At 44.8% G+C, this 15,864-nt stretch overlaps 1 protein-coding gene across 4 annotated transcripts in view; it reads right to left on the bottom strand.

Moving 5' to 3' along the window:
* The window catches only part of LOC147709852 (NACHT, LRR and PYD domains-containing protein 12-like), a 410,205-nt gene that overhangs the window by 13,117 nt on the left and 381,224 nt on the right, over positions 1 to 15,864 (bottom strand). For all 4 annotated transcript variants that reach the window (XM_086928301.1, XM_086928300.1, XM_086928303.1 and 1 more), the window contains one exon: positions 7,445 to 7,612. In XM_086928301.1, the coding sequence (XP_086784427.1) occupies positions 7,445 to 7,612 (168 nt within the window). The remainder of the gene's footprint in view (positions 1 to 7,444; positions 7,613 to 15,864) is intronic.

Raw genomic sequence — 15,864 nt, 5'->3', positions numbered from 1 at the left:
ACCAAGGGGCCTGTTGGTGTGTGAGGGGTATTAAACACAACACTGGGTGTCCCCCACTTCCTGAGGTGTACACCCCGAGTAGGATTCTTCTTGTTTAATTATCAGTGCCCGTGGAGTGAGAATCCTATCTCTATACTCTACCTCCCTCTGTTGATATTTGTTGTTCTAGGCAGCGCAGAGCTGCGGGAGTCCTTTTGCTCCGACTACACTGAGACACACACATAAAAGACACACACCGTATTCAATAGAAGCCAGCGGTCCAACTCCTATCTCAAAAATGGAGGACGAGCATGGTCTTACCTTTCCTGAGGATGAAATTGACAAAATCCTATCGGACTCTAACCTCTTCGAAGGTTTGAGCAACCAAGAAACTGGTCCTAACACTAACGACTGGAACGAACTGTTGAACTTGAGACGCAGCCAAATAAAAGCTGCCCTCCATGGCCTTTTTATGACCGAGTACCTGCGCAACAAAATGGCTCCACCAGGACTAATTGTGAAAAACGAACCCTTTATTTTTCAGAATGACATGGTTTTTAAAAAAGAATGGTCCCTGATTTCCTGGCACTGCTCGAGAGACTGGTTGGTACTTATAGTAAAAACTGCCGCGAGGATAACACATGAACTAAAAATTGAAATTAATAAGATTGAGGTCCAACTCAACACGTACATAAGTACAGATGAACTAAAAACCAGACTGGAAGAACTGAACCAGCAGATGACAGAATTCGAGTGTACTTTGAAACAAAGCAAAACAAACAAATTGGCAAAAGATGTAGCCAAATTCACTCCAGAGACCGCATACCCGTATACTAAAGCGGACTATGTCTCCAGGAATACAAACAGTGATGCAGAAAGCGACGTCTCAGATAATAGCTCGTCAGGATCTAACTCAAGCGGCAACAAAGGATCAAGACAAAGACGAGGTGGATGGAGACAACGCAGACAACAATTCCCAAAGCAAAGGGGATGGAGAGGTTACCAACCTCAAAACCAGTATCCACAATATATGGGCCACCCTCAATTCAACCCCTACCAGTTTGGACCAACTCCAATGGCAATGAACTACCCACAGTGGAACCAAGAATATAATGAAGGTTTCTACGGCCAGCAACAGGCCTTTGGAGGTCAACAACAGCCTTTTTTAGGCACACGCCAGATAACACGAGGGAGAAACCGGAAAGGCAACAACGTGGCATGGCAGGACCAGGAACAGCCCAACACACGAACAACCAGGAGCATGACCGGGTCCCTCCCCAACCAACCATCGACAAGCAAGAGAGGAACCTAATAGTCAACTTAACACTGTTGAGTCTGACAACAACACATGAGAGTGTGTTAAACAAGGGTTTGGGGTTTGTACCTACCCACAAACCAGACTTATTCAAACTGAACATGGAACTGCAGGAGTTCTTTCGGAAACTGAAGCTCCAAGCCTTTTTCAAGGACAAACCACCACCGGAGGACAATACAGACACCGGCTTGAGGTTAAAATCAACTTTCAGCCCACCAGACTCAGCGATACCGGTGGAAATATTAACATTTGAAAAAGCAGTCATTACGGAGGTGAATCAGATGAACCCCAATGGCCGGAGCATTTTTCAGAACACCAGCGGTGAAGAACACCGAGCCCTGAGGGAATTAACAAGCAACAACGAACTGATAATAAAACCAGCGGACAAAGGGGGAGCCATCGTCCTACAAACCCTTGAGGCCTATGATATGGAATGCAAACGTCTATTAGCTGACGAGCGCAATTACAGAATCCTTCAAGAAGACCCTACGGAAAGACTACGCGTAAAGATCGGAGGAATGGTAGAGGAAGGTCTAACCCATAACTGGCTAAGTAAGAAAGAGGCAGACTTCCTACAACAACCATCACCGAAAATACCGTACTTTTACTGTATACCCAAAATTCACAAGAACATCAGCAATCCACCGGGGAGACCTATCGTCTCCGGTATAGGGTCGATTCTCGAACCACTATCTAAGTTTGCTGACGCCTTCTTGCGCCCTCTGATTCAATCCACCAGTACCTACCTCAAGGACACCAAAGCCGTATTACAACTCCTCGAAGACAAACAATTCGGCTAGACAGTTCCTACTAAGTCTCGATGTAGAGAGCTTATACACGAGCCTCCCGCATGACGAAACATTACAAATTATTGAAGAAGTACTTTTCAGCGAGAGATGGAAATACCAAACCCCACGTAATTTGGTCATGGAATGCATCTCCATAGCCTTGCAAGAGAACTTTTTCCAATATGACCAAACGCTTTACCTACAAACCCATGGGACAAGCATGGGCAGCACTTTTGCGCCGAGTCTGGCTGGCCTGTATGTGTACCATCTTGAACATACAAAAATCCTCAACATCGACAACCCATACCACTCCCAGATCAACACATGGAAGAGGTATATTGACGATATTTTCATCATCTCGGATGGAGACATGGAGAGTGCCCAGGAGTTTGTAACATGGCTGAATAATCAGAATCGATTTCTAAGATTCACGAGCACAATATCAAACACCAACATGGTATTCCTGGACCTGAGCATATACAGCGAGGAAGTTAGATTGAAAAGTCGAACTCATTTCAAACCCACCTCGAGGAACTGCTTACTGAGGTACGATAGTTTCCACCCCAGGCACCTAAGGGAGAACCTACCCTATGGGCAGTTCTTACGCCTCAGACGGAACTGTACGGAACTGAACCAGTTCAACAACCAGGCAAAGGACCTCAAGAAGAAATTGATACAGAGGCAATACCCAGTAAAAACAATAAACAGGGCATTGAAGAGGGCAAAGAATAATCACAGGGAAGCACTCCTAGAAGACAACCCCAAGTCAAAGGAAGTAGAGAAAAGACCAATATGTGTCACAACATACACAACCCTGTCTAATGAAGTGTCGAAAGTAATCAATAAACATTGGAGAATATTGAATTGTGGCCAGCTGAACTTCGAAAAACCGATGTATGCACACCGTAGAGGCAGAAATATCAAAGACATTTAGGTCCACACAAGACCTCGCCAAAACCCCACGGGCAGACCAACCAGCATTGGGGTACAAGGACATTTCCCCTGCGGAGATTGCAACAGCTGCCACCTGACACGCAAAAGCAAAGAAATACACTTCAGAAATGGCACATCATGGGAGCAAAGACAATTCTCGAACTGCAACACAAAAAATGTTGTCTATATGATCACCTGCCCCTGTGGCCTTGAATACATAGGCATGACATCCCGACCAGTGAAAGTAAGAATTGGAGAACACAAAAGTAACATCCGATGCAAAAAAACAACTACAAAAATGGCATCTCACTTTTTAGACAAACAACACTGTGTCAACGATCTACACTGGACCGTAATTGAACACTTGCCCTCTGAAACTGGCCTACTTCAAAAAGAACAGCGCTGGGTTTTCCGTTTGGGCACCCATCTGGACGGCCTGAATGATGACATTCCTTGGGGTCAATTGTCCGGATAGAACAACGGAGAAGCAACAGAACTTATCTTCCGAATCCGCAAAATAATGGTAGCCAGGCTCACACCTTCACCCACCACTTTATCAAGTACAAGTGGTTTTGAAAATACTCACAGGTTACATACTGTGTGTCCAGATCATGAACCGTGCCAGATCTATGTAAACAGAGGAGTAGTGTACCCAATCACACGCAACCTTTTACTCATGCGCATAGCAGTTAAACCCACCAAGACAACCTAACATGCGCATGCGCTTTAAGTAAGTGAGTCACTAACCCATTTTACATGCTCAGATCGACACATGGTACTCCTTCCAACAGGTCAATGATCATGATAGGCACAGAGGCGGATGTCCCATATATGGTCTTAAAAATCACATCCGTTAATTAACGAATCATAGAGCGCCATAGGCCCCATATATACCACAACCCTGCACGCTAAGCATTACCAGCGGAGTATTGCAGGGAGGAAAGAGGCCTACTTTGGCGGACTTTGTGAGTATGAGTAAAAAACTTCCTTTACAACGAAACCCACTGAACATACTGAGAATAGTGAGGAAAGGACTAAATCCTTCTTTTCAAACCTTTTACAGATTAGGAGTCCACCTACCTACCCTGGCGTTCTGGACATGCTCGTGAGGCAAAACATGACAGTCTAAATGAGTATGAATTCAGAACTATTAGTAACCGAAAGTGTGTCTTGTATGTATTTTTGTGTATGTGTTTCTTTTACAGGTTTATTTGACCGTTTGGGGCTCCAAGTGACTGCACTTGTTTGAGCCATTCCCGAGTGGTAACCAAACTCAAAAACTTTTTTCTTTTTTTCAGGACATGCAACTGCATGATCCGGACAAACCGCTGTAGGCACACCATAGCCTAGTTTCTCACTGTAAATAATTTTCACTTTTTCCTAAAGTTTAGAAAACAACACTTTTTATTAAAAAACACGTGAGTAGGGTTGGGAAGTTGTGCACCCGTCCTGAAGAAGGAACACTGAGTTCCGAAACATGTTGACGCACACCAGAGGTAGAGTCCATAATCAAGACTACTAACCTCGCCTTGCACCTTTTTAATAGCACCAGCCAGAGTTTTCGAATAAATTTTTTCTCACAAACCTACTGGCCAGGTGTCTTTTTAATCCTCACCACACCCTTCACTCACATTCTCCCATATACCCCAGCACAAGCACATAACACACACCACACATAGTCAACCACTCTAGTGCTCCCGCGCAGTCGCTGGTCGTAGCACGCCGCATCCCTCTAGCGGGGTGCGAAGACCCCGATGATGAAGCATGACACCAAGGGGCCTGTTGGTGTGTGAGGGGTATTAAACACAACACTGGGTGTCCCCCACTTCCTGAGGTGTACACCCCGAGTAGGATTCTTCTTGTTTAATTATCAGTGCCCGTGGAGTGAGAATCCTATCTCTATACTCTACCTCCCTCTGTTGATATTTGTGGAACATGAGGTTCTGCATGGATTAGGGAAACTGGAAGTTGTAGTAAGAATGTAGGGAAATTAAGGGTCTGTGCATGGATTATAAATCTGGAAGTTGTAGTAAGAATGTAGTGAAATGAGGGGGGTGTGCACAGAAAATGGAAACTGGAAGTTGTAGTAAGAATGTCGGGAAATAAATGGTCTGTTTATGGATTATGGAAACTGGAAGTTGTGGTAAACATGTAGGGAAGTGAAGGGTCTGCAAGGAATATGGAAACTAGAGTTAGTGACAGAATGTAGGGAAATGCAGGGTCTGAGCATGGATTATATAAACTGGGAGTTGTAAAAATGTAGGAAAATGAAGGGTTTGTGCATGGATTATAAAAACTGGAGTTGTAGTATGAATGTAGGGAAATGAAGGATCTGTATGTAGGTTGCAGAAACTGGGATTTATAGTAACAATGTACAGAACTGAAAGCACTGCTTGGGTTATAGAAATTGGAGGTTGTAGTATTGATGCAGAATACTCAAGTAGTGCTTGGGCTACGGGAACAAGTAGTTGTAGGAACAAAGAAGACAACCGAAAGACCTGCTTTGGTTACAGAAACTAGGAGCTGTAGTAACAATGTAGAGAACACAAAGCTCTGCTATGGTTACCAAAACTGAGAGTTTTACAGTAGGAAAATGCCTCCCTATGCATGGTCACCCCCATTGTTTTTGGACTAATGTTACTGGTTTTAGGACCCTGCATACATGGCCCCAGTTAATGTGCGCCAACCCCCTAAAAACATGTTGAATTAGTTAACTCCTAACTGACAAACTTTAATTAACCTGTAGGTCCTAATATGGTTTTTTGTGTTCTCAGGGCCTGTACGTTAAATACCACTAGTGGATTTCTGCACTTATTGTGCCACCACTAAAGTGAAACTGTAAAACAGGACTCTAGGCCTAGCGGCCTAGAAGAGCAGGTTTTGAACTGCCATTTCAACCTGTCAAAATACCCCTTTCAACAGATCTAAACCTTCCTTTTAAATATTGATAAGTCACCTAAAGTGGGCCTTAAGGGCCCTGAGGTAGGGTGCATGTTATTTAAAAGTAGGACATTCAGAATAATTCATGTTACACACGTCCTTACAGTGACAAAAAGGCCCCAACCCCATTTTTTACTGTAGCAAGGCTACCTGTTCCTTAGCAATACCCTTGGTTACTTTATTGCATTCAATAAATCTAACTTCAGATTGGTAATAGTTATACATAAGGTTAAAGGACTAATTTTAATACTTAAATACAATCCAACGTAATGGCCAAGTCAGGTATAATGTAACTATTAAAAAAAGTTTGACTTTAGAAAGTGACCTTTTCCCCTGCCTTAAGTTTCTGGAAGCCTGCCTGATTAAATCTGCAACTTTCACATTTCAGCCTGCTGGGTGCCCCGAAAGGGGGTGTAAATGGCTCCAAGAAAGGGAACAAAGGCGCCTTAGGTGTGAAGAAGTGTGAGTTCTGGGGAAGTACCCTGCTGCAAACAGATGTCATTAGAACCTAGTCCTGCCCCCTACATTGTCCCTGTTGTCAACCTGGCACCAGAATACTGGTTTCCGGTCCAGGGAGGACTTGGCTTGGCAGTTTGGGCTGGACTGTTCCCATGAGGCACAGTGTCACGACTAATTTGCATATAGCTGAGTCCAAATCGGGGTGGTGTGGTGAGCAAAAGAATGATGGATTAGACCCAGATCCTTTTGACTGTAGTTGAATGTTTGCATTGTCCAGCATTCCGTCCATCAATTGTTTCTTTTGCATATGTTGCCATAAGAGGGAAGGGTATGCCCAGACGTGGGTCCTGTGCACACTACACAACTGGAATAAAACTAGCCTGACTGATGAAGGATGATGCCCTGAAACCGGTCCTAGGATGCTTGTTTCCAGTCCAGGGAGGACCTGGCTCGGCAGTTCGGGCTGGACTTTTCCCATGGGGCACAGGGTCAAGACTGATTTGCATATGGCTGGGTTCAAACTGGAATGGCATGGTGAGCTAAAAAAACAATGGATTTAGGCCGAGATCTCTGTACTGGGGTGAATGTATGACATATTTCTGCATTCTGTCCATCAACTGTTGTTTTTGCATTCGTCACTAGAGAGGGGGCGGGAAGAGGTCCCTAGAGATGGGGCAGGAAGAGGTCACTGGAGAGGGGGCAGGAAGAGGACACTTGAAAGGGGGCAGGAAGAGGACACTTGAAAGGGGGCAGGAAGAGGTCACTAGAGAGGGGGCAGGAAGAGGGCACTAGAGAGAGGGCAGGAAGAGGTCACTAGGGAAGAGGACACTAGAGAGAGAGCAGGAAGAGGTCACTAGAGAGGGGTCATAAAGGCAATCCTGCAGCTTACTGACAAACATGAGAAAAGTCATGCTGAGGAGTCACACATGGGGGCTAGTGAAAATGGTTTTCTACACTTGTGTCTCCAGTTATTAATCTGACTCTGACCTTCCCAAGGCCCCGGGGAAGAAAAAAACTACAAACGTCTCACCTCACATCCTTCAGATTTCCACAGCTCTCCAAGAGTTGCTTTAGAGGTCCAACGGAGAGGTCTGTGAAGGAGTTCCAGCGCAGGTAGAGTCTCTGCATCTCTTGGCTTTGACTCAGTGCAGCGCACAGGTCCGGGATGCAGTCATCGGTCAAACAGTTCATGTCCAACCTAGTGATTGTGAATAGAGGTCTGAGCATCCTCATTAGCATAGTACAGGAGGAGGTCACATTTGTTGGCATTCTTGGAAGAACGCATGCAATACTCAACATCGACTCTAAGACCAGTAAGTAAGGCTTCACCACTGCACATCCATTACACCTGATTCTAAAGTCTAGAGCAGGATATTATGCTGATATGTCCCATCGCATCAATGTCTATGATAGCACCTCCGCCACAGTGAATCGCAATTGTAAGTTGGCAGTGGGAGGGGTTAACTTCCAGTAGATCCCACTAAGCGATCAAGTGATTACATCTTTTACTGTGCACTTCACTAGGAAGGACCGGGCAAGGAGCAGGACTCCGTTTTGCTGCCCTCCTGCGGAGCCTTCGACAAACATTTGAAGCTTATAAGCTTATCCTAATAATACATTGACATTGTTTCCATAGGATCCCAGCAGTATGAACACTGAGGGACATCCTATAAATCCACCAAGTTCTTTTCCCAAAAGGCTCATGGCCTATGTGGGCCCTGGAATATGGAAGGTGGGACACTTTGGTAAGAGGTGTAAATTCTCGTGGCTGTTGCAGAAACTTGGATGAGTCGTCTGTCATTGACCGGTGCACTCTACGGTATATGAATATATCAAGTGTGTTAGGCACGCCTCTATTTTTAAATTGTTCAGCCATTACAAAGACATCATTTCAGTCATGCTGTGTTTGATAAGCGAGTCTATAACTATTTTTCCAGTAATGATGGATGTTGCTGAGTTGTTCGTGAGAGGTGATTTTCGGGAGTATAGCAGCAAGCGCCCACGATATATTGCACAACCGATACCTGGCAATGTTAATGGTTGCGACTGTGTCGATGACATTTTTATCATAGGGCATTTTCTTTTATAAAGACCGGTATGGAGGTTGTAAGTGTCCGCACTCACTGTCGCACTGTCACAACAAATATGTGCAGCATAAGTGGCTGATAAATTGTAAAAAATATTTGAGCCGAAAGTAATATTCTGGGTCTGGGACCGCCAGCCCGCCTTTAGCAAGTGGCGCCATATTATCCTACCTTAGCGTGTTTGACCACACCCATATCTATCTGCTAATTTCTAACCTCAGTGTTTTATAAAAGGCCATCATCAGGGATCGGTATATTTGTGAATAGGTGAGGAATTGGGCTATAACCCCCATTTTAATAATCACCAAATGATGGGGTAGCTGTATCCATTTGTTCGCCTGCGTGGAAAGTATAGCTGCTACCCAGCGGTAGCTATCAGTAAGGACTACTTCTTTATCCCTATGGATCCCTATGGGTCACTATGGATCAGTAGGCATCCATATGGGTCCCTGTGGGTTCCTATGGATCCCTATGTGTCCCTATGTATCCCTATGTGTGCCTATGGATCTCTATGGGTCCCTATAGATTTCTTTATATCCCTATGGAACCCAATGGAGCCCTATGGGTCAGGTCTCTAGGTATCCCTATGGGTCCCTATGGATCCCTATATTTCCCAGTGAAGCCCTGTATGTCCCTATGGATCCCTATGGGGCCCTACGGGTCCCTTTGGATCCATATAGATCCCTATGAGTCCCTATGGATCCCTGTGGATCCCTACCGGTCCCTATGGATCCCTGTGGATCCCTATTGGCCCCTATGGATCCCTGTGGATCCCTATGAGCCCCCATGGATCCCTATGGATCCCTATGTAGCCTTATGGGGCCCGGTGGATCCCTATGTATCCCTAGGCATTGAACTAACTCCTTACTCCATATGACTAGATAATCAACTTCGATTTGACGAGTGGATGGCGTCCATATCTTGGATTTACATATCTTGGATTTACTTCAATTGCGTGAAATGCCAAAGTACCCTACGAATTTGTAAACTGCGCCAAACACTGGGGTCAAGCTATAAGCTTGGTGTTTTATAAATAGAATGATATCTGCATACATTGATACAATCAAACATCTGTTTGCGAATGATAGCGCCTATCTCCATGATGTGGAGAAGTGTGGCTCACTGGTTAGAGCAGGCAGACCCTGAAGCAGAGGTCAGACCCGGGACCAGGGTTCAATTCCCGACGCGGCAGGGTCTTAAGCTCAAATGTCCATGGACTCGATAATTCTCGCTTCGGTGCCTGACCTAATCATGGGTTCACACTCTGCAACTCTGGGCATTAAGCTTGCTTAATCTCCACAACGGCCCCTCGCGGCGGGATGCCTGGCTTTCACCTTGGGGATACCCTGTAGGGGCTATCTCACAGGGAAAAGCCAGGACGGGTTCCCAAGGCAAGCGCGGAGATACCTCTTCGGGGGTCGATTCAGGCGTTATATAAGAAACATAATAATAATAATAATAATAATGTCTCGATTTACAAACCGAGGGCTACATAGCAAACGCAAAGAGGATCGGAGACAGGGGGCAGCCCTCACTCATAACTCTAGTGAGAGATGCGGGAGCAGGCAGTGTTTTATTAGTAAGAATTCTGGGTGCCGCTGATATATATAATTGTGCAATGATGTGCAGAATCTGAGGGCCCGACCCCAGCTTCCCATAACTGTATGGAGAGAAGTCCACTCAAGCAAGGCCAAGGAGGTCTTTCAACATCTCCAAAGCCGCTGGCTCTGGGGCGCATCAGTGGGTCTAGCATATTAATGCGAAGGGAGACAAGTGTTAGGTGCAGTAGTCAGAGCAGGGATAAAACATATTCGATCTGGTAAGACCGGCCCTTTGATGTCAATCGGTTTGAGATTATCTTAACCAAGTATTTTTCTGCGTATGTTAAGGAGGGACAATATACGCTAGTGAGTTGTGTGTCTTTGTTAGGCATTGATAGTGTAATAATGACAGCCTCACGCAGTGATGGAGGTCGAGCATCTTATGGCCTCGTGATCTAGTTCTAGGAGAAGAGGATAGAGGGTCTCTCTGAACACTTTGTTTAATGAAGCTGTGAGGCCGTCGGAACCTTGGGCCGTCCCAAATGGCCATCCCAACTGCTTAGGAAAACTCATCAGCAGAGAAAGGATCTCTAAGTGGGAACCTGTATTATTGTAATCCTCATGTAGCAGAGGCTCAGTGAAGTGCATAATTCAGAGTAGTATTTAGTGGAAACTACTGACATCTCCACAATGGTGAGTTTCTGGTTCCCCGTTATCACACATGCAAGAGATAATGCTGTTTTTTGTGCAATCTTTCAGCTGCCGCGCCAGGACTCTACTGGGGCTTTTTTCCCTCACCATGGTGCTGAGCCATCTCTTAACTGCGAAAAGAATAAGTGATGGACTGAATGCAGAACAATGTCATACATCCACCCCAGTATAGAGATCTGGGCCTGAATCCATCATTTACTTGATCACCTGCCATTCCAGTTTGGACCCCGCCATATGCAAATCAGTCTAGACCCTGTGCCTCATGGGAACAGTCCAACCCGAACTGCCAGACCAGGTCCTCCATGGACTGGGTCCAAACTGGGGTGGTGTGGTCAGCAAAAGAATGAACGATTTAACTCAGATCCTTGTGACTGGGGGTGAATGTTTGCATTGTCCAGTATTTTGTACATCAATTGTTTCTTCTGTATATGTCACCCTAAGTGGGAATGGTGTGCCCAGATGTTGGTGCGGTGCTCACTACACCACTGAATTCAAGCTAGCCTGGCTGATGAAGGGTGATGCCCTGAAACCGGTCCCAGGATGCTTGTTTCCGGTCCAGGGAGGACCTGGCTTGGCAGTTCAGGCTGGACTGTTCCCACAAGGAATAGGATCAAGACTGATTTGCATATGGTGGGGTCCAAACTGGGGGGGTGTGGTGAGCAATAGAATGATGGGTTAAACCCATCTCCTTGTGACTGGGGGTGAATGTTTGCATTGTCCAGCATTCCGTCCATCAATTGTTACTTGCGCATATGCCGGCTTCTAACTGCCCCTGACCTGTGCCTCCCTATCTGCTCTCTCCCTCAACGCCAACATAGTTGAGTGTAGAGAAGTCCTGAGGTCTGTTGTGAGCTCCAACGGCTGGATTACATTGCTGTTGTGTCTCGCAAGGTGACTTAAGGGACACACAATCCTTGAATCATATTTGCCAACCCATGCCAGGCCTCCTCGCATAGCCACGCACGGCTGCATAATCTGCAGCACTGCACGGCAGCGCAGGTTGCTGTCTTGCGTTACTCTGCACCAGGAGGCCATTCCATGGGCGGCGCGTGGGTGTTCACACCCAGCCACCCATGGATCTTGGCGAAGTCCCTGTTCGCTGGTAAACCTGGGAATGCATCAACATTGTGCGCCTTCCTGACAGAGGCGCAAGAAGAACTATCTCTATTCCTTCTTTGCTGTTCCCGCTCTCTAAGTGTGGTGCTTTCTGCAGCATCCATAGATTGCGGAAACAGCCTCTATAGATTGCGTTTGTGCAGGAAGGAGTCTGAAGAAAGTGTTCTTCCCAAATCCAGCCCTTCAGTTGTGTCGGAGTTGAGTTAGAGGCAGTTGTCTCTCATCCGTTTGGCTACGTTGGTGCGCCCTTGCAACTGGCCAGGTGTAGTGAGCTCTGTGACATGTATCCTACTGTCATACATGATACATGTGTCATAAGGCACTGAGTATCGTCCAGGCATTTCATTATATATAAACTCAGAGATTACCACCGTAGGCAAGGGTGTTGGTGTTAGCCGCCCACTCTGACAAACCCTGGGAGCAGAATTTCACTGCGTTCATTCTCTTTAGTCTCTATTCAGAGGGGCTGTGTATCGTCTTTCCAACTGTAATTTTATACATATTTGTAATTTGATGGTTGCCCGCTTATATGCACTTCTATAGGTGTAGAGTGTATATAGTGCCAGGCCATTGGTAAAGGCTAGCGGCCTCATCAGTTCAGTAGGAACTTTAATGTAGGAACCCTTCGGTGTAATCTGTTTATAATGAAAAGGTCTGTCAAAGCATGTAGGCCTTACTTGCTTATTGTGAAAGTATGCAATAAAGCAGACAGCTCTACCGGGTGTATTGGTATTAGGCTGTGCTACAGCCTGGAGGCAGGCAGGTTATCCTATGGAATCTCGCAGATTACTGTCGTAGGCCAGGGTTTAGGTGCCAAGGTCTCACCTTAACAACCCCATGGTGATAGACCATCTGCACTGTGGTAATCCTTTTTCCCCGCTATTAGTAGGGCTTTTGAATTATTTCAACAACTGTATTTTGTACACATTTGTAAGTTTATTACAGTACACCTGATGGTTGCCGTGAAGGCTGAGGAACCCTCACAGTAGGTCTGAGTTGCTTATGGTGATGAGCCAGTGATAAACCTTGATTGTTTATAGTGAAAGCTCACAATCAAAGAAGTATTGACTGTGGAAGACATATGTTAAAGACAATAGGCACTTAATTATATTGCTCTGTATTAAACCCCCAGATTGGTATTTTGTTACGTGGACTCTCACGGATCACCATACGAGGGAAGCACTTGGGTGCTGGTGACCCACTGACAAACCGTGGGGATAGAAGAGTCGTACTGTCAGACCTTGATCGGCCTGTCAGGAGAGGCAGTATTTGCTACACCAGCTGTAGTTTTCTACACTAAGTAAATGTCTTGCTGCACGCCCGGAGTGTGCCGTGTCATGAAGCTTATGCTCAGTGCAGGAGGCCTCAGCTGGTTATGGTGGTAAACTACTGGAAAAACGACTTCTGCTGCCCATGGGTCTGATCTGTTTATGATGAAAAGTTATGGTAAATACACTCAGCTTGACATATTGGGGGGTCATTAGGATGGCGGGCGGATTGCCCCCGCCCGGCTGGCAGTAGCCACTGCCAGGATGGCGGGGGCAATCCGCCCACCACCCTAAGCTAAATTCCCCCCGCCATATTAGTATGGCGGGGAGGACCGCTGCGGATGGAAAGACCATCCGCCGCTTTTCCGCCCCAGTCACAAGGCGACCGGGGCGGAAAAGGTTTAATATGGTGGTGGCGTCTATCAGACACCGCCAGCCATATTACAATGGGCAGAGACAGATGACTTCCGTGGCAGCACATGCGGTCTTCACTTCGGGGGCCCCCTGGGGGCCCCCGAAGTAAAGGCGAGGTGGGGGGTGCACATGGGGGGTACCTGGGGTACCTGTGGTACCCCCCAGCATTTGCATACACAATGCGGCAGGCACCGCGCGGTGCCTGCGGCTTTGTGTATGCAAATGCATGCATGCATTGTTAGCATTGTGGCGGGTGGTGCTGAGAGCACCGCCCGCCACAATGTTAACAATGCAGGATGCGCCCGCCACTGTGGCGGGCTCATCCTAATACCCCCCTAGGGCCCCCCGCCCTTATGACTAAGTCCGCCCGTCATCTTAATGACCCCCATAGACTGTGGAATGCATATGTTACAATCAACAGGCATTTAAGGGTGGGTTGGTACTTTGCTGTATTAAAGCCTGTAGACTGGTATTCAGCTATAAAGAATGGCAGATTACATTTGTAAGGATGCTTTTCTTGTTGGTTACAGCCTCTGACAAACCCCAGGAGGACACGGTTGCACTGTAATAATTCTTGCTAGTATCTCTTCTCAACTGTGTGCCATAATCTTGTATTAAAAACATTAAATAATAAAGACATAATCTATATATCAACCTGTATCATACAGCTGCATGGATGGGATCACTGACAAAATATCGAAGGTCAAAAAATCAAACTACAAAAATATCGGGGCAATAATATCGATGTCAAGAATATCGACATCCTATCTACAACATGGTAAGTCAAAAATATCTAGAAAAAAATATTGATGTCAAAAATATCCTTATAAAAAATATCGTTTTTTGAATTAAAAAAATTATGTAAAATAAACAAATTACTTATAAATATAATAAACATAGTTAAAATATTTTATATATAAAATTAATAAGTAATATATATATAATTTAATTTTTTTTATTAAACATACATGATATAGAATATATACATATTAATCTGTTTTCATAATTATTTTAATAACTTATAACTAATTTAAAAATATGATACATTACAAATGCATCTATACACATAAATGATAACACTAATACAAATTAAATAATTATGTAAAACATTTTTTTTAAATTACTTTTAATATTTTTAAAATTATTTATATACGACATTAGCTAAAAAATGCAAAAAATATTAAATAACAGAGAGAATAAAACTACTATTCCAACTCCAGAAAAAGCAACAGTATGGAAAATGTTGGATAGTGTAGGGGTAAAAATTACTATTCCCACTCCAGAGAGTGCAACAGTAGAGAAAGTGTTGGATAGCGTAGGGGTAAAAATTACTATTCCCACCCCAAAACAGTACAACAGCAGAGAAAGTGTTGGATAGCGTAGGGGTAAAAAATACTGTTCCAACTCCAGAGAGTACAACAGTAGGGAAAGTGTTGGATAGCGTAGGAGTAAAAATGTACTATTCCAACTCCAGAGAGTGTAACAGAAGGTCAAGTGTTGGATAACGGTATAGAGGGAGAGAGAGGGTTTAGATGAGGGTCAAGAAGAATTGGCGCTCAGCGGGTACCTAAAGGTAGGTGTTCGTAGATATTGAATGTTCGGTGCAGACAGGTCAGGGGAACAAACCCAGCAAAAAACAGCCCCTGCTAAGATAGAAAGACGTGTCTAATTCTGACAAATGCAAAGAGTGTCCTGTGCACACGATTTTCTAGAAATCTGTTCCTCAAGTGAGAATTCACGAAAGTTTTGAAACGTTCAATATATGATTTCAGAGTCCATTTTCATAGAGTAAGTGTATTTAATGGTGCAGTTTTGATCAGTACATACAAGAAAAGATAGCCGACATGTGTTTCGTCACACCGTGTTGTGGCTGTGACTCTTCAGGGCTGGGAAGGACATAATGTGTGTATGGATTAGAAAACGTGGAAATTTCAATAGTGACTTAAGTGAGCGGAAATGGAACACCTAGAACTGGTGGATACCCTATTTAGTGGAAATACAACGTAATAAGTGACTGGGAGTACAGAGTCAACATAGGCCCGAATTGAGTTGTGACATGGTGGATTAAACCAAAAGAAGGGAAACATCCTAATCTAGCAGTTTCTAATAAGTAATGTCAAATACAATTATTTATGCGGTAGCTGGATCTGGGAGAGGACTAATAGGCAATTCTTACACATTACTGTATAAAGGCGCGGCTGTAGCAAAAGGGCGCTAATTCGGTGTGGACATGAGGAACATCAGAAAACATGATCAGTATGGTGTACATGTTTCTAAATAGAGATTTATAGAAACCATGTATGAATTTAAAGTGAT

The sequence above is a fragment of the Lissotriton vulgaris genome, chromosome 6, assembly GCF_964263255.1.
Source record: "Lissotriton vulgaris chromosome 6, aLisVul1.2, whole genome shotgun sequence".
Lineage (NCBI taxonomy): Eukaryota > Metazoa > Chordata > Amphibia > Caudata > Salamandridae > Lissotriton > Lissotriton vulgaris.
The sequence above is the reverse complement of the archived record's forward strand: the minus strand, read 5'-3'. Positions and strand labels throughout refer to the sequence as shown.